This window comes from Danio aesculapii, chromosome 23, assembly GCF_903798145.1.
Source record: "Danio aesculapii chromosome 23, fDanAes4.1, whole genome shotgun sequence".
Classification (NCBI taxonomy): domain Eukaryota; kingdom Metazoa; phylum Chordata; class Actinopteri; order Cypriniformes; family Danionidae; genus Danio; species Danio aesculapii.
This window is the reverse complement of record NC_079457.1, coordinates 12,088,686-12,115,499: the sequence shown is the minus strand read 5'-3', so window position 1 is coordinate 12,115,499 and position 26,814 is coordinate 12,088,686. Positions and strand designations below refer to the sequence as shown.

The window sequence follows — 26,814 nt, the reverse complement described above, 5'->3', positions numbered from 1 at the left end:
AAAAAAGAGGAGGAGAGGAGGGGGAGATCAGGTAATGAGCTCTCAGACAGCTGTTGACAGCAACTGCTACTGCTCATCACCTTTAATGAAAGCACACACACACAAACACACACCTCAGCTCCATAACTTAACACTTCTTTTGTGCCGCATCTGTGGTGCAGAGACATTGGCTATAAAAGCTGATGTCCCTATAAGTCAATTTAGGAGACTTAAAGTTATACTTTTAAAGGGATAGTTCACTTAAAAAATTTAATTGTGTCATCATTTACATCATTTATCCTTAAATTAAGTTTTTTTTATTGAACACAATAGAAGATTATGATATTAGCAAAGAAAATAATTCTACAAAATTGGAAATCAGATTAAGCAAACAAACAAAAATGGACTGGCAAACAAACAAAACATATTTTTCATTCATTTTCCTTCGGCTTAGTCCCTTTATTATTCAGGGGTCACCACTGCGCAATGAACCGCCAACTTTTCCAGCATATGTTTTACACAGCGAATACCCTTCCAGCTGCAACCCAGCAATAGGAAACACCCATACACTCTTGCTTTAGCACGGGGAGAACACGCAAACTCCACACAGAAATGCTAACTGACCTAGCCGGAGCTCAAACCAGCGACCTTCTAGCTGTGAGGTGACAGTGCTAACCACTGAGCCACTGCACCGACCTATTTTTCAAAATCTGGAATCAAATTAGGCTTTATATTAGTGATGCTGATTCTAACTCTTTATAGGCAGGACTGGTTTGCCTTGCATTTCTTTTTTCTTATGCCTTCTTGATGATACTGTATTAAGTTGTGTCCGATATTCTGTTTATTGTGAAATGGCCTTTGTACTCTTTCTGTTCTAGTTAAGGTTATTGTTTATTTTCTTATGCTATATATATAGTATTGTTTTTTTAGCATAAGAAAATAAACAACAGCCTTAACTAAAACAGAAAGAGTACAAAAGGCATTTCACAATAGAAGAAGTATTGAAGAATGTTGACAGCTTGTAATCATTGACTTCCATAGTATTTGTTTTTCCTACTATGGATGACAGTGGTTGCAGGTTTCCAACATTGGTTGGTTTGGAACAATAATGACAGAGTAAATAATGACAGAACTTAATTTTTTGGGTGTACTGTCCCTTTAATTAGGGGTGAACATTGTATTAGTTATTAATACTGCTATATTAGTGAGTCTTATTAAAAATAAGTATCATAGTAAATGTCTTAGATTGAATGAGGTCTATATGTCAGCAGTTTTATTTTGTTTTGTTAAAACCTCTATTTTAAATAGTTAAAACTTAATTGACATTAAAAAATGGCCTTTCTTTTTATTTATTTATTTATTTGTTTGTTTGTTTGTTTGTTTGTTTATTTATTTATTATTTATTTATTTATTTATTTGTGAGGTCTATATGTCAGCAGTTTTATTTTGTTTTATTAAAACTTTTATTTGAAATATTTAAACTTAATTGACAGAAAAATGCCCTTTCTTTTTATTTATTTGTTAGTTTATTTACTTGTTTATGTATTTATTTATTTATTTATTTGTGAGGTTTCTATGTCAGCGGTTTTATTTTGTTTTATTAAAACCTCTATTTTAAATATTTAAATTAAATTGACAGAAAAAAATGCCTTTCTTTGTATTTATTTATTTATTTATTTATTTATTTATTTATTTATTTATTTATTTATTTATTTATTTATTTATATATTTATGAGGTCTATATGTCAGCATTTTATTTTGTTTTATTTTAAATATTTTAACTTTATTGACAGAAAAATTCTTTGTATTTATTAATTTTATTGACATTTTCTTCATTCATTATGTTTATTTATTTATTTATATGTATTAAATACTTAAATTTAATCACATTTTAATATTTAGTTTCAATTATTAGCTTATTGACATCAGCCAGATAAATTAAAATGATTTGTTACTGATTTTTCTTTCTTTCTTTCTTTCTTTCTTCTTTCTTTCTTTCTTTCTTTCTTTCTTTCTTTCTTTCTTTCTTCTTTCTTCTTCTTTCTTTCTTTCTTCTTCTTTCTTTCTTTCTTTCTTTCTGCAAATTAAAGAGCAAACAAGAGAAAATAGCAAACTAGATAGTAAATTCCTCACATCTTTATTTTCTGAATTACTCTTTGTCTCAGTACATCAGTATTTTACTCCGTCCGCAATATTTGAATTCACAAATGTCGAAAAAACAGCTTGCAGCAAGATTACGTCTGCAATCAGTGAGAATACATCCAGCGGAAAGGCACAGTGATGCAGTGAAGAGGAAGGAAATGAGCTTGTGTAGTACGAGGTGGTATATACGATGACAACAGCATGTGAGGAGGATCTGGGTGATGGCAGGAAGCCGTGGGCAATGAGACACAGAGATGGAGAAAGAGCCACGCTTGGATCCCCTCATCAGGAAGCTGGCAGCCAGAGGAGGTCTGCGTGTCCTTGCCCATCAGGAGAGAAACGGGCCTCTGCCAGTCAGTCTATCAATCACACTGCTCCAAAAAACCTGGCCAATCTGTGGACCGTCTGCCACACAACAAAGCAGTCTGTCCTCCCAGTACAGCGCTAATATGAGGAGAAGTCAAATCATGAAGCTTTCAGGACAGGGAAGCAGGATATATTCTAGGACAAGCAAAGCGCTTCTGTTTTTAAGTGAACCGTCCCTTTAAAACAGGCCCAGCAGTGAAGATGTTTGTTGTTTGTTCAAACTATTTATTTAATTTGAGCTGAAACATCACAATTCTTGAGTGTATTGGGGGTCAACTTGATTGTTTAATGGTAGATCCACTTAAATTTGCAAACTTAATTCCTTCGTGTTGTCCTAATGCAAAGCGATTGTGTGGAACCCAGCATTTTTTTACAGTGATGCTTCAATACAAATATATTTTAGAGGAGTGGTTTTGTTTACAAGCTGACATTTTCCAAAATTTTCAGATCCACACTGACACATTAGAGAATCCGAAAATGATCAAAACATCTTATTAGGCATGCTAAAATATAATTATAGCTCAATGAGATGCTACCATAATATCGAATGCATAATAAAAAAGGCATAATAAAGTTCTCACACCTTTGCTAGAAAATAAATATATATATATACATATACACACACTACCTGACAAAACACTTGTCGCCTATTCAAGTTTTAGGAACACTAAACTAGTTGATCATTTGGTATCAGATGTGGCTAATGTGAAAGGCAAAGACCTTTAGATTACGCTTATTTTATCAAAATAAAATATGATTATGCCTTTATTTTTAATTATTTAATTAGGACAGTAAGGTCTGACTTTGCTTAGGAAAAAGTCTTGTCACTTAACAGAAATAATGTCCAGTATAGAATGTAAGGTCATTGTGCAGTGGAAAAAGAGTTAATATTGTGTTTGACTCCCATGAGCTTGGAGGACTGCATCCATACATCTCTGCAATGACTCAAATAACTTCATAATAAAGTCATCTGGAATGGCAAAGAAAGCATTCTTGCAGGACTCCCAGAGTTCATCAAGATTCTTTGTATTCATCTTCAATGCCTCTTCCTTCATCTTACCCCAGGCATGCTCAATAATGTTCATGTCTGGTTACTGGGCTGGCCAATCCTGGAGCTCCTTGACCTTCTTTGCTTTCAGGAACTTTGATGTGGAGGCTGAAGTATGAGAAGGAGCGCTATCCTGCTGAAGAATTTACCCTCTCCTGTGATTTATAATGTAATGTGCAGCGCAAATATCTTGATACCTCAGACTGTGGATGTTGCCATCCGCTCTGCAGATATCTCGCACGCCCCCATACTGAATGTAACCCCAAACCATGATTTTTTTTTCACCAAATTTGACTGATTTCTATGAGAATCTAGAGTTCCAGTAGGTCTTCTGCAGTATTTGTGGTGATTGGGATGCAGTTCAACAGATGATTCATAGGAAAAATCTACCTTCTGCAACTTTTCCAAATAATCAACTAGAAGTCAAGGTATTATTTGTTGCTCTTACAACTGGGATCGACAACAAGACTTTTGCCAGGTAGTTTAAATCTATCAGAAAATGCTCAAACTATTCAACCGGGCATGCTAAAACAGATTTAAACTCAATGAGATGATATCAAGAGAGCAGAAATAATAAAGTTCTCACACTTTCCTTCTGGCACAATCATTTGGAGGTCATTCAGGTCAACCATTATTTAGTTTGTTCTCAAGCATATTTGCCCACAGATTGCAAGTCAGCAATCCCAAATACATTTGCACGAATTTACTATGAAGATTGCACAAAGGAACATGTTAAGCAACACTATTGGCCGCATGCACACTCAACAAAGCAGTCTGTCCGCCCAACTCCTGTAATACGAGGCGAAGCGAAATCATGGAGCTTTCAGTGGAGGGAAGCAGGATTATGTTCTGAGAAATGCAAAGCGAGCGACACGCAAATACACGCCCAACACACTGAAATACTTAAGAGGAATCGAGACGCAGAGAACTATATTTGCAAATCAAATGGGAGTCTTTAGAGACACTCGTTGGACGAGCGCCCATGCAGAACTGAACACACACACACGCTCACATGCCAAGACTAGATTTGGGAACAGAGCTGCACTAAAGATTCAATCACACCCACAGTCACGTACACAAAATCTGCTCTTCTATTGTGAAAGAATAGTTGTTCCGCAGCCAATGCGTCATATGCTGCTCAGCTAAAAGTAGTGTTGCAACACTTAAAAGCACATGAAGCTGACACTTGTTGTTTTTGTGCTTTCAGACTTATGACTTTTTTATTCTTTCATTCGGAACCAAAATAAAGAAACTCAAGGTCACAGCTCACTTCCTGTTACCCATGTGGCCTGATTTGTTTGTGCTAGTTGTTTATTGTGTTACCAAAGTCGTTTTTTCAGGAAATGGATTTGAACCTAGACTGCTTTTTTAGGAACAATGAAATGTTTATTGTATGTTTGCATGAGCATGCCATTGTGGAATCTTATCAGTGGAATTGAAAAAAAGCTGTGTACATATACAAATATAACGGAATACAAAATTAAAAAGCATAATAATAAAAATTATATATGTTACTAGTGACTATGTTACTATGTTACTAGTATGTTACTACACTGTAAAAAAAAAATCCTGGTTGCTTTAAATTTTTAGCTGAATCAAATTAACCATATGAGTCCATTGAACTTATATCATCTTAAACTGACATAAAACAGCTTTTAAACTTAAGTTAGAACATGATTAACTTAGTTTAATAAGTTCTAATGAACTAAAAACATATGTTGTCATGACTAATTGGTCATATTTTTTACAGTGTAATAGTCATTTTTTAGTTGATGAGGTTTTAGGAGTAAGCTTTAAATCAATCAAAAATATCTTATTATTTTGAATATATACTACAGTGCTATAACAATATATATCAGAAGCTTGATATATAATTTATCATTTACTGCAATAAACAGACATTGTACTTTTTTAATAACTTTTTTAATAAAACAACTTTTTCTAAAAGAAAATAAATAAAGTCATATTAAAATAATATATGTGTATGTATGTATGTACAGTTGAAGTCATAATTATTAGCCCCCCCCCCCCCTTTTTTTTTTTTACTTAGTTAAACATTTCCCAAATTATGTTTAACAGAACAAGGAAATTTTATTAGCCCCTTTAAGCTATATTTTTGACCTGCCTAGTTAACCTAATTAACCTAGTTAAGCCTTTAATTGTCACTTTAAGCTGTATAGAAGTGTCTTGAAAAATATCTAGTCAAATATTATTTACTGTCATCATGACAAAGATAAAATAAATCAGTTATTAGAAATTAAAACTATTGTTTAGAAATGTGTTGAAAAAAATCTTCTCTCTGTTAAACAGAAATAAACAGGGGGACTAATAATTCAGGGGGTTAATAATTCTGACTTCAACTATATGTACACTGTAAAAAAAGTTTGACGCAGCTTAAAATTTTAAGGCAACAAACTTCAGGACATTTTTGAGTTTACTCAACTTAAAATTGAGACAAGTTGAGTCAACTCAAAAATGTCCTGAAGTTTTGTTAAAAAAAAAATGTATGAGTGACACAGTAGCTCAGTGGTTAGCACTGTCGCCTCACAGCAGTAAGGTTGCTGGTTCGAGTCCCGGCTGGGCCAGTTGGCATTTCTGTGTGGAGTTTGCATGTTCATCACATGTACTCATGGGTTTACTCTGGGTGCTCCAAGTTCCTCCATAGTCCAAAGACATGCGGTATAGGTGAACCTTTCACTGTGTATTATGTATATGTACATGAGACACACATGCATAGAAACAAAACCATACGAAGCAATTTTGCTTCATAGATATTATCATAGATCAGAGGTGCTCAACCCTGTTCCTGGAGATCGACCTTTCTGCAAAGTTCAGCTCCAACCCTGATCAAACTCACCTGAACCTGTTAATTAGGACCTGAACAGCACTTGATAATTACAGGCAGGTGTGTTTGACATGGGTTGCAACTGAAATCTGCAGGATGGTCGATCTCCAGGAACAGGGTTGGTCATAGATTATATATCTTGGCCATATCCCTCCATAGGACCCTACCCATCATACCCATCCACCAAATTGGCTGCATCACTGTCTCTCCATTCTACCTATAGCTAGCGTGTGGTGAGTGCACTGGCGCCATTGTCCTGTGGCTGCTGTCGCATCATCCAAGTGGATGCTGCACGCTGGTGGTGGGGTGTAGAGACCCCCACCCCTCATGATTGTGAAGCGCTTTGGGTGTATGGCCATACACAATGAATGTGGTATATAAATATACATGACATTACCTATTTAAATGTAAATATAATTTGTATCGTATACTTTTATCATTTATATCTAAAGATATAAATAAATATTTTCTCAAATATACCATGCGTGTGTGTATTTATATATGCATAATTAATATACACAGTACACACACACACAAACACACACACACACATATATTATGTTTAAACATTTATTTTGGATGTGATTAATCTTGATTGATTATTTTCAAGCACTAATCTTTTTTAATTCAATAATAGCCAATGAATGTTATGTTATTGAATGATCACGGTGGCACAGTGGGTAGCATGATTGCCTCACAGCAAGAAAGTCGCTGGTTCGAGCCCCAGCTGGGTCAGTTGGCATTTCTGTGTGGAGTTTGCATGTTCTCCCCATGTTCGTGTGGGTTTCCTCCGGGTGCTCCGGTTTTCCTCACAGTCCAAAGACATGTGGTATAGATGAATTGAATTAACTAAATTGGCCATGGTGTATGAGTGTGAATGCAAGAGTGTATGGGTGTTTCCCAGTGTTGGGTTGCGGCTGGAAGGGCATTCGCTGCATAAAACCTATGCTGGATAAGTTGGCGGTTCATTCCGCTGTGGCGATCCCTGATTAATAAAGGGACTAAGCTGAAAAAAAATGAATGAATGAATAAAACAACAACATAAAAGACTAAATTAGATCTTAATTTACTTAATTTGAAGACAAAATAAAACCCCATTATTGTTATTTCAAATTTCCCCTACTTAAACTTGTCTGTCTGTATCCTATTTTAGCATTTGTACATTGACTTCAGCCTAGTGTGACTCATATAGTTTGCGCTTCTGCTTATAGATACACACACCTTCGAGCACAGGGCCACTTTGTCTAGTTTGACACTGGGATTAGCATAGGCTTGTCCACCTGGAATACTTGTGTACAGAGGACACAGAGAGAGCAGTTCAGCGCAGAAACACAACACCCGGCAGGAAATGAACAGCGTCTACTGATAACTGCACTCGGCTTCTACCTGTCCCTCCATCAGCATCCATCCACCCTCCACCTTCGCATTGTGATGCAAATGGAGTCCCAGGCTGGTGAGCTGATAAGGAGGCCTCTCATTTCAGAGCGCTTTGTTTCCCAAACAGAGGAGGGCTTAGCGTAGGGGACGCAGAGAGGGCCTCCAGGCTGACACAAGAGCCCATCCCATTGTCAAGTGTTGACTGATATTTGGGAAGAGGTGTTAGAGGGAGGGAAAGCCACCGGGGTTTTTACGGCAGGAACCGTCTCGGGTTGTTGAGAGATCCTGATGGATTTTTGTCCCCCCTTCCTCACACACACAAACACCCCCTCCATTCTTCTAACTCTCAGCTTCTCAGACGGTGTCAATCAGTAGCTGTTTCTTCACACCGCATGCAGTTTGCGCTCCTTTTCAGGCACTTGTCATTACCAGCATATTGCCAGTATTGCTGTATAAACAAACGAGTTGACGCTTGGCTCATGGGAGAGCATTGATCCTGCTGTGCAACATTTAATTCAAAGCATATACTTGGTATTCAAAACACATTTGCGTGTTGTGATAGCATACATGTTTGGGGTTTAGACAGGAATTATAACTTAAAGTGACCTGTTTTGTTTCGATAGCCTTTTTATGTGTGTTATTCCCTCAGCTATCTGTAGGTTAATGGACTAGTTCATGGTTTCAAAGCAAATCATTAAATAATCCCACATGGACTGACCATATATACTGTATTTACGTATAAACATATACAGATAAAGATTTTTAGCCCATCAATAATTCTGTTTATTTACTTGAGTAAATGTGTGTAAATCTATATTTATTCAGTTTTTAAATTAATTACAGTAATATTATTGACTAATATGAAAATGTTCATCTGATTTATGTACAATGCAGTTTGTGCAGTAATATTTACTTTCTTTTAGTAGCTATATTATATGAGAGACTTGCTTTGTTTACCAAATAAAGTGAGTCTTATTGCATTTGCTTTTTAAATATTAAATAAAAGTTAAAAAGATTAAATGTTTTATTTCACATATTAAGGTTTTAGTTATGATACTCCCAAAATTATTCCGTAGAAATCCGCAGATTTTTACCCAAATTCCTGCAGAAATAGCAAAAAACGTCCGCAGATTCCGTCTGGCCCTAGTAATGAGTTAATTAAAACCTCATTACTTCAACTTAAATGGAGTAAGTTCACAGTACTCATTTAGATTAGTTTTTTAACTCATATGGTTTGTTGCAATTGGTTTCCTGAAACGGTTTGAGTTAACTTTATGGGTCTCACAGTACTCAGTTGGTTTGAGTTCTTCATTTATTGGGTTTTACTGTGCTCAAATTGCTTTGTTTACTCAAATGGATTAAGTTCAATCGAAAAAAATATAGCTTAAGGGGCTAATAATATTGATCTTTAAATGGCTTTTTAAAAAAATAAAAAACTGCTTGTATTCTAGCCGAAATAAAACAAATAAGACTTTCTCCAGAAGAAAAAATATTATCAGACATACTGTGAAAATTTCCTTGCTCTGTTAAACATCATTTGATAAATATTCAAAAAAGAAAAGCCAATTCAAAGGGGGCTAATAATTCTGACTTCAACTGTATATAATATGTAAGGAAATACTGTGAAAGATTCCTTGCTCTGTTAAGCATCGTTTGGGAAATGTAAAGAAAAAATCACAGTAGGGCTAATCATTTTGTCTTCAACTTTATATAAAATTGTAGCTAATATATTTGAACATATATGCAAATATTTGTGATACCAATGGCTGAAAAAAGTCGATATTTTGAAATCTATATTGCATATATGATATATATGTGAAATCCAAACATTATCTTTTATGTTGTGTATGTAATTTGCATATATCAACATATCAAATTTCTGTATGGCACTTTATTAGAACTGTGATATTTTAAAATGGTTAAAGCTCGAAATACCTCAAATTAGTGACTGGTGGTGATGAAGATGGAGAGGCTAACAATGAATCATCATTTACAGACTGAGGAGTTTAATGAGACATGGAGAGGCTGAGTAGAATATATTCTTCCATTAAGACCAGGTTTAATATAGAAATACAGAAAGATGTAAATAGTTTATTTTGTGTATTAATTTTTTTTAAATAGGAGAGACAACATAAAAGGAGGATAGTGAACAATATATATTTAAAAAATAAACAAATTTACATTAACAAATTAATAATTAACATTTAAGATCCCATAAAAGTACCATCCTCACCGTTTGATTTGTATATAGTTCAGGTAATAATAAAAAAGGGGGAAAAAAAGAAAAGGGTAGACTGGGTGCTACAATATGGGTTTAAAGTACACGATTCAATTGTGACTGACAAGCAGCAAATCAGTTTAATCTGTTTTCTTTTTGACGATATGCAAAACAATTATGCGTGTATTGTTTAGATTGTTCTTATAATGTCCTTGAATCATTAATGTAACTTCAGATTTAATTATTTATGGAAATTTTTTGTATTTTCATTCATTTTCTTTTCAGTTTTGTCCTTTTATTAATCTGGGGTAGCCACAGCAGAATGAACCGCCTACTTTTCCAGCATATGTTTTACGCAGTGGATGCCCTTCCAGCCGCAACCCATAACTGGGAAACACCCATACACTCCCATTTACACACATACACTACAGACAATTTAGCGATTCTGATGTTTGGTTGTTTTGTGTACCCATTGTGGAAAACCCTATATACCATCCATCTGTATCTAAATTTGGAAACCAAAGTGAGGAAAAAACAGAGCCGTGATACTTTGCATTGCAAAGTTCTCATGCAATACTTTAATAAAGGAATATATAGATGAGTAACAAAGGTCACTTTTACACCTGGTCTTAAGATGCTTGTTTTGTCATGAGGGAACGGCTAAATATAGGTGTAAAGGAGCACTTCAGTATCTTCAGGTCCTGTTTTGCACCTGGCATTGAGATGTGTTTTATCGATCAGGAGATGCATTACTATTCCACCTGCCACTTATATCTGCTCTTTTGTCCACATTTCTGATGATGAGGAGTCTATGGGTAGGTTTATGTATACGTCTTTCCTAATCTTTTGATCTAATAATGCTTATCCAGCATATGTTTTACACATCGGATGCCCTTTCAGCTGCAACTAACTACTGGGAAACATCCATACACACTCATTCACACACATAAACTGCAGCCAATTTAATTTAATTCTTTGGACTGTGGAGGAACATGAGCACCCGGAGGAAACCCACACGGACACGGGGAGAACATGCAAACTCCACACAGAAACGCCAAATGGCCCAGCCAGGACTCGAACCAGCGACTTTCTTGCTGTGAGGTGACAGTGCTAACCACTGATCCACCGTGTCACCCTGTTTTCATACAAAACAGTCAATAAAAATAAATTCACAATTTGGAAATAGTAAAAAAAAACTGAGTTATTGTTGAAGCTCTGAAATGAATCAAATTCACTTTAAAGTCATTTATTTCCCTTGCTTTGTTTTGGATGACTTCCTAATTACGCATTTATACTTGTTTTAACATGTAGACAGTATTATCTACATTTAAACTTGTTTAACAAATATGATAGGGCATCAACAGTAATTACGTTGAGTGCCCTTATGAATAATACATTCATTTTATTCAAGGGATCAGGCATTTTTCAGCGCATGAAAAGACTGATCATGTGACATCTTGGTGTCTGAAATTGCATCCCTGGATATCCCTTGCTACTGAATTATTTTTTAAAGTGTATTAATATAAAAGGAGACAATGGAAAGTGCAACATAGAGAACTACTGTATATACTGAATGCTGTTTGTGTTTGAATCAGGACATGTGCTTCAGATTTTACTTGTTTATTATTAATGTTATTTAGCCTTAAAACCAAACTTACTGACCAAAGTTTAAATTCCATCTGGCCAACATGTGCTTGGCTTTCAATTAGCCACCACAGAAAATTCACTGACTTGAACCAACTTGAACACAAATTCCTATTGGAATGGCTTTATTTTGCTTGCAAAGTTTTCACAAAGCAAAGTGAGTGAACCTACACATTAAAAGTACACTGGAGCATACTTTAAAATACAGTGTACAAAAAAACTAACTTGACACAGTCGGGAAACAGATGTCATGCACATTGCGAGTTCAAAAGCATTTGGCCTTTTTTATACCTCATATACTCAGAAAGCTTGTGCATTTCTCGCTCTAAATTGAAGAATAAGTGATTTGTTTGTAACCATGGCCTTGAACAGAAGGCCCTACTGTATGTGAGCTCGACCTTAAATGGGACTGTTTGCCTCTCGTCGTTCACCCCCTCCACCCTCGTCCCCTTTTTCTGTTTTCTATCAAATTCCTCTTTTTATGCCCCCTTTTCTTCTTTTGAAGTCTCCAAACTCTTGTAAAAGGCCAAGCTGGTGGTTTTTGCTGAACCCTGTGGTGGGACAGAGAGGGAGGGGGTGTAGGTTAAGTTTAGGCTTTCCATTGAAGGTAGCTGAAGAAGGTGGGGCAATAAAGTTAAAGTTTTTTATTTTTATGATTGGGACTTTTTTACTAGCTCAGGCTACAGCTGGTGGTGTGAATGGCTGCCCGAGGTGTTTGAGTCTTAATAAAGACCCCGCCAGCCGGGCTGGGGCCTCCAGTCCAGCCATGAGACCACCTTTATAGGCCTAGCTTACGAGCAGGGGCCTCTATTAAAACCTAGCAGGACTGCACTGAGGAATTTAGGGCCGGGAAACAAGAGAAAAATAGGGTTTGTGTGTCAAAGGACGGCAAGGGTGAAGGATGGGGGTTTGAATTTTGACTGACCGAGAGTAAAAGTCAAGTCAAGTTACCCTGACATATAAAGACGCTTTCTATAAAAGACATTTTTTAAAGCTGTGTAACAGGGCAAATAGAAGCCATGTAGATATGAAACAAATGCAGAATCTGCTTTTATAGTAGTTCTGAAAACAATAGTATATTTATCAGCTTTGATTCTAATCAGTAACTGTGAAAGAAATTATGCATTTTATTTAGGGATGTCCAGATCTGATCACGTGAAAGGAAATTTGGCCTGATCACACGGTTTCAGACTCGATCGGAATCAGACGTTACCTCCCTGATAGATATATATATATATATATATATATATATATATATATATATATATATATATATATATATATATATATATATATATATATATATATATATATATATATATATATATATATATATATATATATATATATATATATATATATATATATATATATATATATATATATATATATATATATATATAGGTGACGCAGTGGCGCAGTAGGTAGTGCTGTCACCTCACAGCAAGAAGGTCACTGGTTCGAGCCTCGGCTGGGTCAGTTGGCATTTCTGTGTGGAGTTTGCATGTTCTCCCTGCGTTCGCGTGGGTTTCTTCCGGGTGCTCCGGTTTCCCCCACAGTCCAAAGACATGTGGTACAGGTGAATTGGGTAAGCTAAATTGTCCGTAGTGTATGAGTGTGAATGAGTGTGTGTGGATGTTTCCCAGAGATGGGTTACGGCTGGATCCGCTGCGTAAAACATGCTGGATAAGTTGGCGGTTCATTCTGCTGTGGCAACCCCGGATTAATAAAGGGGGGACTAAGCCAGAAAGAAAATGAATATATATATATATATATATATATATATATATATATATATATATATATATATATATATATATATATATATATATATTAATAACTTTTTAATAACTCATTTCTAATAACTGATTTATTTTATCTTTGCCATGATGACAGTAAATAATATTTTACTAGATATTTATCAAGACACTTCTATACAGCTTGAAGTGACATTTAAAGGCTTAATTAGGTTAACTAGGCAGGTTAGGGTAATTAGGCAAAGTTACTGTATAGACTATTGTTCTGTAGACTATTGAAAAAATATATAGCTTAAAGGGGCTAATAATTTTGACCTTAAAAATGCTTTTTAAAAAACAATAAGAACTGCTTTTATTCTAGCTGAAATAAAACAAGACTTTCTTCAGAAGAAAAAATATTATCAGACATACTGTGAAAATGTCCTTGCTCTGTTAAATATCATTTGAGAAATACTCAAAAAAGAAAAACAAATTCAAAGGGGGCTAATAATTCTGACTTCAACTGTATATACATTCTCATTATTTTGTAATACATCTAGTTATGCGGTGGCACAGAGTTAGACCTCTTTCATGACTTCACACAGAAACAGCAACGTGTGTGGTATGACATCACTTTGTTGCAGAGACGCTATTGGTTAAATGCTGGCAAAGTAGAACACAGAGACAGCTTGAAGCGGAAAGCGCGAGTGTGTCTGTGGTCTGGAGGTATTATAAAGTTGATGACGACAACATTTCCATAGCAAACTGAGATATGTAAATTTGGGATTGCCTGCCGGGTGTTTTAACTTGAGGTGATATTTGTTTTTATATTAATTTTTTTAAATATTTACTGTTGCACTAAAGTCCAAAAGTGAAGAATCGATGTTATTTATTACTTGACTGTTCAAGCTACCTCACAGAAGTGCTCTGTTTGTTAACAGAGTTGTTGAATGTTAAAATCAGTTGAACTAAATAAAAAACAATACCCTGGATCTGTTTCTTCACTCTTCTTTATTCTTTTTTTTATGTATTATAGAAGTATCGGATCAGATTTTGGTATCGGTAGATATTCAAAATCTTGGACTCGAGGGCAAAAAAACCTGACTGGGACATCTCTAATTTTAATACAATTATGAATCAACTGTAAGCAACCATGCAGAAGATAATAAGTTCGTTACTCAGCGAAAGTCAGTTTAATATTGATTTAATTCAGTTTTAATTTCTTTGTCAATCATGAAACATTTTTTGGTTAATTTATAAAGCGAAACAATCAAATAGTTATTAAGCTCAACTCAAATATCGATGTGATGCGATAGTGCTGATGTTGTCAATCTGTAAAGAGACAGTTGCATTAATTAGCACTCATTAGTTCAAAAAACATTTCATCTGCTCAAATATTGACTTGATGTCTAAATTAGTAAGTCACAAGACCCTTGTCCTTCTTTAGCCAGACGTCCCGCATGCAAGACGCCAATTGCGGGGTGGAGTTTCACCCCCAGGCTCTCTGTGACAGAGATGAGCTACCTGTCTTATCGGCTCCGCTTATCTGTCTGCTAGTGTTAAACTGTTTGTGTTTTCTTTTCTTCTCAACGTCAATCACCACAGCCTAATCCCCTAAAATCCTGGCCCCCTAAGGACAGGGCGGGCTAAAGGGTGGAGCTTGAGCCAGATGAAATCTACAGATGCGTTAACTAAACTTGACTTCTACCTAGCTGGCAGATGCTGCGCCTACAATAACAGATTTAAAAAGCAGTGTTGGGTAGCGTCTTGTGTGTTTCTGCTCGGGGGCATCATGAAAAAGGTTTAGCGAGGAATCATGATGGGTTTCAAAGCACTCGTGGGTCTTTGAAATCGGATACGGTTTAAAAGGTTCACGGGAGAATCTTTTCTTCTCTCCATGTGGCATTTAATATCTCCCTCTCATTAAATCCTCCTGTGTTGTGTAAATAGTGTGAAGTGATGTGATTAGGTGAAGCGTCTGATGTTTTCCTTTCTCTCTCCTCAGCGGTGGAGACTCAGAGCACCAGTTCGGAGGAGATGGTGCCCAGTTCCCCTTCCCCGCCACCTCCACCGCGTGTTTACAAACCCTGCTTCGTCTGCCAGGACAAGTCTTCTGGGTACCACTATGGTGTCAGTTCTTGCGAGGGCTGCAAGGTAAACAGCCGGACTCCCGTCGCCTGTGGCCTGACGAGTCTCGTGTTTTTCATGAGTCTGTTCCACACTTTGTCTTGATGTTTGGCAAAAATGTGAAAAAAACAAAGAGAGGCATGGAGGTTTAGCTGGCGCATGCTGAAAAGTGTTCTCGCTTCTGTCAACACTAACACAAGAAACTAAGACTGATTGAGGAACTTGTATGGCAAGGAGCAAAAATGTTTCTGAAAACGTACAAAAGGTGGTGACTTTTTGAAAAAATACACTATCGGCCAAGTGTGATGAGACAATCCAGTATATTCTACAATAGAGCTGGGTGATTTGGCCTAAAATCCAAATCTCAATAAATTGAACATTTTAACTCGGTTGCGATTAATGAACCATTATTTAATTAATTATTTTATTTATTTATTTGCCCTCATAGTTCACTGACAAGTTCTGTACAGTAAATATGCTCAAATATTACAAGTGAGAGACTTTTGAATGAAGGGTGCATGATTGTAAAATGATTGAAGTAAACACACACTATCTACTATCTATGATTATTCACTGAACATCAACGTTAAACATATTAAATTAAAACACATATTGTCTAAAACTAAGTCACGTTTTTCTTATAAAAATAAATAACTTCCACTTTTGGAAACTAAATAAATTATTTTCAATGTTTTTCATATTAAAAGTAGAGGCGTGAGTGTCGCTGAAGCAGCAGTGCCCGATAGTTTCAGGGCTGGGTCTATTTTTGCCATGCTGCTTACACTTAATTAAAGTGACAGTGCATTGATAATGACCAAAACACATTGAATGACAGAAAAAAGTAGCAATTTTATCCAATAAATGTATCGATAATATCCACTGATTTTTAGATATTCAATCAAATGAACTTCAATGATTAAAAACGGCAATAGATATTTATTTGGGCTCGAACTACAAAACCAAATGTAAAACAATTTTAGTATCAGTTTTGCTTAGTAAGTTGCATCACATTAATATTATTTTAACTATAGGCCTACATCATCCTGACAATCAAAAACAAAACGACATGATATGACAGGCGATTGTTCTCTGAGTGCACCTAAAAATACATGAAAGACACTCCGACACCAGCATGAGAAGCATACAGTTCTTTTGGATCTATATAATTTGTAAAATAAAGACTTGCAAAAAAGGAAACAGCATAGGAGGAAGTTATCGGGGGTGTTGGTGCAGAAGAAAAGTTTTTAAAAAGTGTATTTATAGATAGATAGTAGATAGGTAACTAGATAGAATATACAGAGATAGATTGATCTGTGCAGCAGCTGCCGATGAGCTGCGCGCTGCAGATACAGTCGGTGTGAAAGGCAAACACCTGCGTGCTGCTTCTGCTCTTCATACACGTTGCGCACGTGCTGCTCACGTGTTGCTCACGCTCTGCTTGCGCTTGCGGTGTGAAACAGGCATTAAAATCAAAACAACTGAAAAAATCGAGCAGGAAAAGTTCAATCGATTATAGGTTCTGAATGTTGATTTCGATTACTTTTCGATAAATCACCCTGCCCTATTCGACAATGCTTAATGGGGGAAATATGTTATAATATAAAACATTAATGTTGGGTAAAACAATAAATATATTACAATCTTAAACCTAAGATAAAAAATGCAAAGAAAAAAGAATTGCAAAAAACACATACTTTCACATCACTTTCATTAAAAAGTAATTAAGTAACATGTTTAGTTATTATTATTATTATTATTATTAGTAGTAGTAATAGTAGTAGTAGTAGTAGTAGCAGTAGCAGTAGCAGTAGCAGTAGCAGCAGCAGCAGCAGTAGCAGTAGCAGTAGTAGTAGTAGCAGTAGCAGTAGTAGCAGTAGCAGTAGCAGTAGCAGCAGCAGTAGCAGTAGTAGCAGTAGTAGTAGTAGTATTAGTATTATTACATTTTTTGACTAGGAAAAGCACATTGAGATTAAAAATCTCTTTACAATCTCTTTAAAACACACATACAATGACAGATAAAAACTATTCAGAACATCTACAGGCCAAAGTTTCAAACTCCTAATCATTTCAAATCTTTTTTAAAAGCATGTAGTGAAACCAACTCTTTAAACTGCATCCTTGTTGGGGGGTTATTCCATGCAAAAGATGCTGCATATTTAAAAGCGTTTTTTTTCCATTTCAGTACGCACCACTGGTACAGACAATAAATAAACTTCCTGAGACCAAAGACCGTTTTTATGTCTTAAACAACTTTAGATTTTAATATATAACTTTTTTTCCCAACTCTGATGGTCAAATATAATTATGGACTTGTTTCATTTAAAGGAAACTGAAATATTTAATCGTTTTAATGTATGCAGTGTAATAGAATACAGTCATTTCGATATATTTAAAAGACACAATAACTGTTGAACCATATACAGTGCTCAGTACACGCTATTTTGTAAATAAATATTTTTATCCATTTCTCAGTGAATATAGGCAATGTATTTTGGTGCATTTAAACAAAACAGGTTTATTAAACAGACATATTTATTAGAATAATATTTTGATCACCAAAAATATTTAGAAATTAAAAGATAAAACAATTAAATTCAAGCAAAATATTGCAAAAAAATGACAACCTACAAAATTTCAACTAAATGTTTCCATTGTTTTGCTTCTCTTGATTTTTCCTCTTTTTAAAATTTGTATTTAACACTTTGCTATAACATATAAATTTTGCTTTATTAGTTTTTGGACTGTTATCGTAAGTTATTTTTGTAGCTCCAGATTTGGCATCAGTACTGACTAATCTAATGTATATGCACAAATATAATATTGTATAGCTTCCTATTAAAAATATCAATTTAAAAGATAGATTTGTGAGGGGTGTACTTATATATGCTGAGCACTGTAATTACTGTGGACAAGCTTATTTAGTTTAAACAATAAAACAAAATGAAAATAAAACATTTTAGTGAAAAATGCCAATATAAATTCCATGTTCATAAGAATATGCATGTAAATGATATTCAATTTACAAATTACAATTATATATACATAAAATAAAAACAGTTTTAAAGCATTAAATGGTAGTAAATCGTGTATTTTAATATATTTCAAATAATTTTTGTAGAAAATAGTCCAAATATTGTAGAAAATAATCATCTTAATAACATATGTATGAATGTACGTATCAAGATTTATGAATAAATTAGTGTTTTGGTGCTTCAGTTTGCCAGACAGCTTTGTTTGGTATAAAAACTTTGGTTTTGATTTTAGTGGTTCTCATCTGTAAGTCATATATTAAAGTAAAAGTATTATGGAAAAACCCCCAAAAACAATTAAGCCAGACATTTGCCAATGTATGGGTAAAAATAAAGCTTTCTAATTATTAATGTGCTATAAAACACTTTTGATGCTTAAAAACTCATGTACAACTCAGGGACACACACGTCCAATTATTTCATAGTAATGTAAAATATTAATAAACAACAATACTAATTCTTACACTAAGTTAGATCACTTACAAATGGTCAAAAACCTATTTTGCTAAACATTTTGTTGACATGACAAGGCATCTTAAAAATGTGACCGTGTCACAAATCACTGACAAAAAAACCTGTTTAGCGCATGTTTACATAGAAAAACAATTTGTATGTAAAGCAAACACACAGGTCCTGCACAAACAGGCCACGTCACATTCACTAACCCAATTGTAAAATGTTTGCAGCAAGCAATGATCCCATTTGAACAAAATATTTGATTAATTCAATAAACATGTTTACAGGTATGAGGGTCATTTTATGGCTGTCCATTTATATAACAAAGACCTAATGGCATCAATAGCCAAACACAGTTCTGGATCAGCAAGTTTGAACAATACATTGGCATCTTGTATAAGAGATGGTGGTTGACCTACTCTACATCTGACCAACTCTCTCTCTCTCACTCTTGGATGTCTGTTGTAGGGTTTCTTCCGTCGCAGTATTCAGAAGAACATGGTGTACACCTGCCACCGTGACAAGAACTGCCAGATCAACAAGGTCACTCGCAACCGTTGCCAGTACTGCCGGCTGCAGAAGTGCTTCGAGGTTGGCATGTCCAAGGAAGGTGAGGGTTTAGGCCTCTGCCAGGCACGCGGGCTCCCTGGCCTTCAGCCAAGACCCACATACACAAACACAAATATAGAGACGGGACAGGAGACAGACGGGGACACGCTGATATAGGTTAGAAGCTGTGAAACAGACATACAACCCAGCGACACAGACAAATTTAGAGTTGTGAGACTTGAGCACCAGCATAAACACGCTGTAGACGGCCGTTAACTGCTAGTTTGTGTGGAAGTCCGTTTCCGGCCACGCAATAATAAAATATGAAAGGTAATTGTGACTTTTCATTGCAGAATTCTGACCTTTTTCTTTGTAATTCAGAGAGAGAGAGAAAATCAGAATTGTGAGAAATGAACTACAATTTTGAAATGTTGAAATTCTTTCAAAGTTTTTTTTGTTCTTATCTTGCTATTTAGATTTTTCCCCCTCAGAATTATCAGGCAAACTCACGATTATGAACAATCATAATTGTTAGATGTTAAGTCAATTCAGAAGGCATTGTTTATTTGTGCTCAAAAACTGAAGCGGTTCCCCTGCGAAGTCTTGCATCCTATTATGAACAGCAGGTGTTGAGGATGGCACATAAAACAAAAAGAGACAGCACACATTTAAGGATAATAAGATGTTCCACAAACCATTATAAAAGTACTTTTAAGCCTGAAGCAATTTTATCACCTAATAAATGTAGTTGATCAATGGATTATTATTTTCATTTTATTTTATTATTTAATTTTATTATTTTTTTATTATAAATTATTATTATTATTCAGTTTTTGTTTGTGTACTTGATCTTAAGTGTTGGTGTTTATTGTGTTATATGCGTCATTCTTGTTAAGTGAAGCACCACCAAGTCAGAATAAAATGCCCCAAGGGGATTAATAAAGCTTTTTACTAAACTGAACTGAACTAAACTAAACTAAACTAAACTAAACTAAACTAAACTAAACTAAACTAAACTAAACTAAACTAAACTAAACTAAACTAAACTAAACTAAAATGTCAAATAAGTAAAATAAATCAACTTAGAGTTTAAAAGAAAACATAACTTTACTTTTACACAACTTTTTTCACATATTTATGAGTTTATATCTTGCATTTCTCAATTTTATTTTTCAAAATTGTGAGGTTAACAAGTTTATAAGTTGAAATCTTAAAAAAATTTAAAACTTTAAAATTGTGAGATGAAACAGTCACGAGTACCTCTTTTCCCCCAAAAACAAGCTTCCACAAGTTTGAAACAATAAAATCCCAAAAGACAAATAACAGTTCAAACACGAGGCAATAAAGTTGATTAACATTAAGGTCAGAGCTCAAAACGAATGTCCACAAATGGGCTCCGTGTCTGCAGTTTCACCCTGATCAATCCATCAGCGTTAGGTGTGATTTTTTTTGGTAGCCCTTCCCCTGGTCACTTTATGACTTGGCACTAACAGATTTGTGGTGTAACAAAGACAATAGTCTGAGGTTGAAAGAGCGAGTCTGGGGCATATGTTTGTTCATTTGCCAGGGTCACGACGATGATGTCACAACGAGACTGGCACATTGGCCCTCTATGTGTCCTCTGGGACGCGTATGTGTGCGTTTATATGTATGGGATGTGTGTAGGGACCGGGATCGCATTGTGCTTTTGCTATTACTGGATATCCTGAGAGGAAGGAAAGAATGGGAGGGGGGCGAGAGAAAGACGGGAGGGGGTTTAGGGTTGGCAGGGCTGTCTCCCTTGGGTCAAACTCTCCAAAACACCCACGGTGTCCGATCTGAGTTCAGTTTCCAAGAATGAGTCATAACGTTTAGGATTTGGCATACAGTAACTACATACAGTGTCCTTATTCAGGTGAGGTGCAATAATGCAAACTGTCTGTGGTAAACTAAGTTTGTTTTATCAAGTGACAAGTTGAATCTCAGAATGTCGTATTTCACCTCAATGTAAATACTGACCATTGTACAATGAACAATATATATATATATATATTTTAAAATAGCCTCTTTTTAAAGAGTTATTTAATCCAAAAATGACAATTATTAATTACTCACTTTCATGTTGTTCCAAACCCCTGAAGCCTTTGTGTATCTTTAGAACAGAAATTAAGATATTTTAGGAGAACTCCCTCGTCCTCCATAGAGAGCAATGGTCCAGACTCATTCAAAGTCCAGGAAGGTATCAAAAAACATCCTCAAAACCGACCATCAGTCAACCTACGAGAATACTTTTGTGCACATATAAAACAAACTGCACAGTGCCTATGAACACATGAACACTATACTAGGGCTGTGCGATTTGGGGAAAATATCTAATTGCGATTTATTTATTTTTGACAGATACTTCGATTTCGATTTGATTCGCGATTTTAATCTTGTAGTCAAGCTTTAGATGGATAATCTGTATCATAGCTTCTTACTGCTAAAATGCAGCTTAAACATTCATTCAAATTTGGTTTTAAATAGTTAGAAATGAATCATTCTGATATGAGCCTTTCTGTAGCTTATATTGTCTTAAACAATATAATTATCACAGATGCTACACAAAATATAATGACGTTAAATGTACAGCTGTAGTACTCCAAAATGGCTAAAATAGTTGCAAGACAGAAGTGAATATCTCCTATTCTGCATTAAGATGAGTTTTTTAAAATCCCTCTTTGGTCACTGCATTAAAAGGCACCGTGTCCTTAGCGAGGTAGTTTGTTATGGTATTAGAGTTGCACTAGCTGTTCGTAAGTCCTTTCTAGAAGTTAAAGTCTACACTAAGGGCTAAGTAACTACTAGCTAGTTTGTAACTAAATTTGTTAACATGTTCCTAAAACAAACCGTAGTTAGTGGGTCGTAAGCTCTCCGTAAAGTCATACGTATAATCACATTGAATGGCATAATATCCAATAAGAAGCATTTAAATCGTTAAACTGCTTTGAGATTCTAATGCATCTATATATAACTGTTCTATGAAAATGAAATGACAAATTATATTTGTATAGTACATTACATTACAGTCAGTCACTACAGATGACGCACATACCTGCAACACGAGCCGTAAATGCACGCGAAATACACTTGAAGTTATCAAAACACTAAACTTTTTGTGACTTTGAAACCAAACTATTTCCATATTACAAATGTCCTGTTTTTCTTTGATATTAATTTGTCGATTAATGCCTCTGAAGTGGCAGACGCCATCATCCCACTCGCCCACGCTTTCCTGTTAGTGTTTGTGTTTTTTTTTGTTGTTTTTTTTTGTGGGAGTGTCTCATAGTTTGGCTACGCAATTCTGATTTGGCAGAACGAAAGTGTGCTCACTGAATTGGCTAGTAAGACAGGCACAGACAAACGGCAGTCAAACATTTGCTCTGGGCGGAGGAAATTAAATAATACAGATATATTTCATATCGCAGCCTCTTGCGATTAGCTAATCGCAACGTTTAAAATCGTGATTGCGAATTGGTTGCGAATTGCGATTGGTTTGAGGAGGTTTTTTGGTACCTTTCTGGACAAGATTTGACCTAAAACATCTTAACTTGTGCTCTGATGATTATAGAAGGTCTTGGTGGTTTGGATCAACATGAGGGTGAGTAATTAATAACATCATTTTTGGGTGAACAAACACTTTAAGGGAATTTTCATGATGATTAAACCATTATGTCACATGTTTTATGTCATGTTTATTGAACTTTATTACAATTTAAATACATGTTCAAATGTTGGTCTTATAAAATTGTTAGTCTTATAAAAAATACTAATCAGCAATGACAGACATCATATAAAATATTTCATTTCATTTCATTTTATTTCATCTGGCGAAATGTGACATGGCCGGTTCATTCTGCTGTGGCGACCCCTGATAAAGAAGGGAATAAGCCAAAAGAAAGTGAGTGTGTGAAATGTGACATGGACATGTTTTCATGACATTCGCCTAACATGATGTTTTGTTGTTTCAAACTTGAGTGTATTTAAATATTATTTTCCATTTCATTGATTAACCGATCTTGACTGTGTTTTCATGTGATTCACCTGAAAAGACATTTTTCTATCATTTTTTTTTTTTTTTGGTCACACAAGGCTAAAATACTGTTCCACATAATTGCACATTAAAGTCCATGTGAAATCAAAATTGATATTGTATTATTTATTTATTTTTGCTAGTACATATTGTTATTTTTTAGGTCAGGGGTCAGCAACCCTGTTTCTGGAGATCTACCTACCTGCAGAATTCAGGTCCAACCCTGAACAAACACACCTGAACCAATTATGGCCCCAATAAGGCTACCCTTTTGGTGGGCATGGTGTACGTCAGAATGTTTCGACGTCATTCTCAAGGAAATGTCATAGTAAAACTGTACGGGTCGTTCACATATCATATGACAAGCAGTTCGCACAAAACAGATACAGATAAAACAGATAAACACTTGTGTATAAATGTTCATTACTAACCTTTCTATGAACATGAGTTGATTATAACTGCTGATCAATGCGTGAGTGAAATAGCCTACTGTAACGTTTGCGATATTATAATATAATTAAATAAATGCAGAATATATGAACACATACAGACCCTTACAGTCTCCGATATGCTACCAATTACAGAAAAACTACACACAGCATACATTTAGTTCTTATTTGGGTTCAAAAACAACATGCAACATAGCCCACAGTCAGAGAAAACCTCTTATCTGCATCTTTAATCTTCACATGTAGCCTCTGTTAGAGAGTAATTCCATCATTCCGAGTTCATAATAGTCCAAAAGGCGATGATAATAGTTAAACAGGGCAGTTTGTTCATGTTTTAGGTTGCTGAGAGAATAATTTGCTACTTTGTTTTTTCCGGAGTCTCCTTTGTTTTTTCACGTGTCACTCTCGTGTTTGTCTGTTTATGAAAGGGTCAGGTGTCAGAGGCAGTACAAAAATCATTATTATCATCAGCTCAAGAAGTTCGTTATTTCAAATATAGACGTGCAGCGAGTGCATTCGAGAAAGTAAAACCACGCTCGCTTTAGACAGCTTTGTAAACAACTACAGGGCACAGGGTAGATTCTGCTCTTCTTCTTGGCTTTGTGACTGTGCATCAAGACAACGACTAGGTTTTTTTTAAAGCTCGAATCGACCATGGCTCGTTATTATATGTATATATTATTACGGTGTAATGTCTTGGCTGTGTATTTAAAAATGGCGGTTCCTTTGTTTTCATTCTTCTGCATGTGCACAAGCTAGTGACTTATCTCTGTAAATCAATAGCGTTCAGCTGCGCGTCTTGCTCTGCCTTTTGGTACCCTTTTTTGTACTAGGTACCCTTCCAAAGGGTACCCAAAAGTTTTTGGTATCTTTTAACAGTGGAAACGGCCATAAAAGCGTATCAAACCATACCGTATCACAGGAAGGAAGCTCTCCAGGAACAGTGTTGGTGACCCCTGCTTTAGGTGAACAAGTAATCCATGCAAGTTAATTCACTGAATTTAGTATTTTTGTGGTAATCAAATCAAATCAGACTTCATTCAAAGTCTGACCGTTAGCGTTTGGAGTGGTGGTTCTGCTCTGACAATATTCTTAAGCATGCCCCTCTTACCGTTAGTTTGCTATGAGGGAATGATGTACAAAAAAAAAGCCCCGCCCCTACTCAAAATTCTGTTTCAGCTGGAAGTACATCAACATACTAAAATAAAAGTCAGAAACTTCCAGTTCATGTGGACTTTAAGCAATTTATTGCATTTTGTTTTAGCCATTAAATCTGAAATTATCTCCTGTTTTTTGGAACATCATTTCATAATGTTTCACTTGGTTGCACATCCAACTGCTAAGATAATAGTTTGGCAGTTTGTGAGTGAACCTGACTCATGGTCGGAGTATTGAGCTGCCTCTCTTTGTGACTTTCAGCTGTGCGCAATGATCGAAATAAGAAGAAGAAAGACGTGAAGGATGAGGTCGTTCCGCCAGAGAGCTATGAGCTGAGTGGGGAACTGGAGGAGCTGGTCAACAAAGTGAGCAAAGCACATCAAGAGACCTTCCCTTCACTCTGCCAGCTGGGAAAATACACCACAGTGAGTGCTTTCTGCAAATGAACAAATCTGTCAGCAATGGAATGTGGAATTTATTTATAGCGGTGTAAACCGACCATGTCAGATGTAGTGTGATAAACATGTTCCATTATTGAAGACATCATTTAAAGGAACAGTGCGCCCAAAAGATAAATACTGTCATTTACTTGACCTCATGTTGTTCCAAACCTTTATGACAAAATGTATTTTTGATGAAGTTCACTCTTTTTTTCAGTGGTATGAAAGTAAATGAGCACCAGAATGACAAAAAGAGCCATAAAACTATAATAATAAAACTCATGTGAACTTATGAATCTCATTCTGAAATTCCAGAGTGTGAGGAACAGATCGAAATTCACCTTTTTTTGTACCTACTGCAAAATTCATTCTCATGTTTAATAAAAAAGCTTTCGAATGGATTTTTTTTTTTTTGGACTTGTCAATATTCATGCATGCATATATTAACCCCCTCTTCCCATTTTTTTCTTCATTAGAACTCCAGCTCGGACCACAGGATTCAGCTAGACCTGGGCCTATGGGACAAATTCAGCGAGCTTTCCACCAAGTGCATCATTAAAATTGTGGAATTTGCCAAACGCCTCCCGGGCTTCACCACCCTCACCATCGCAGATCAGATCACCCTTCTCAAATCTGCCTGCTTGGACATTCTAGTACGTGTGTCCTCCTTTACGAAGCTCGCTTTGATGTAGACCATGCATCCACTACATTTACATAATTCATAGCCTCATAAATGTCTGTGCTTCTTGTAGATGCTGCGAATCTGTACACGATACACACCGGAGCAGGACACAATGACCTTTTCGGATGGACTGACCCTCAACCGGACTCAGATGCATAATGCAGGCTTCGGACCGCTCACTGACCTAGTGTTTGCCTTCGCTGGTCAGCTTCTGCCTCTTGAGATGGATGATACGGAGACTGGCCTCCTTAGTGCCATCTGCCTCATATGCGGAGGTATTGCATGATGCAATTCTGTTGCAACGCTGCTGCCCTCTAGTTGAACCAACTGTACGTTATAATAGGGGTGTCTAATCCTGCTTCTGAGGAGCTCGACTGCGCTCAGCTCTAACGCAAGTGATTGGATGGTTTTTGTAAGTCTAAAGATCATGACTCATTGGTGTTGTGTTTAATCAGAGTTGGAGCTAAATTCTGCAGGTCTCCCGGGAACAGATTTGGACACCTCTGCCTTTTTAACAT

The 26,814-nt window shown here is 35.8% G+C and overlaps 1 protein-coding gene across 5 annotated transcripts in view; it reads left to right on the top strand.

Moving 5' to 3' along the window:
* Nucleotides 1–26,814, top strand: part of rarga (retinoic acid receptor gamma a) — a 121,440-nt gene that overhangs the window by 87,607 nt on the left and 7,019 nt on the right. For 3 of the 5 annotated variants that reach the window (XM_056448868.1, XM_056448869.1, XM_056448871.1), the window contains 6 exons: nt 15,361–15,509; nt 19,436–19,577; nt 23,415–23,435; nt 25,436–25,599; nt 26,091–26,267; nt 26,367–26,571. In XM_056448868.1, coding sequence (XP_056304843.1) covers nt 15,361–15,509; nt 19,436–19,577; nt 23,415–23,435; nt 25,436–25,599; nt 26,091–26,267; nt 26,367–26,571 — 858 coding nt within the window. The remainder of the gene's footprint in view (nt 1–15,360; nt 15,510–19,435; nt 19,578–23,414; nt 23,436–25,435; nt 25,600–26,090; nt 26,268–26,366; nt 26,572–26,814) is intronic. The other 2 variants (XM_056448870.1, XM_056448872.1) reach the window with 1 other exon arrangement.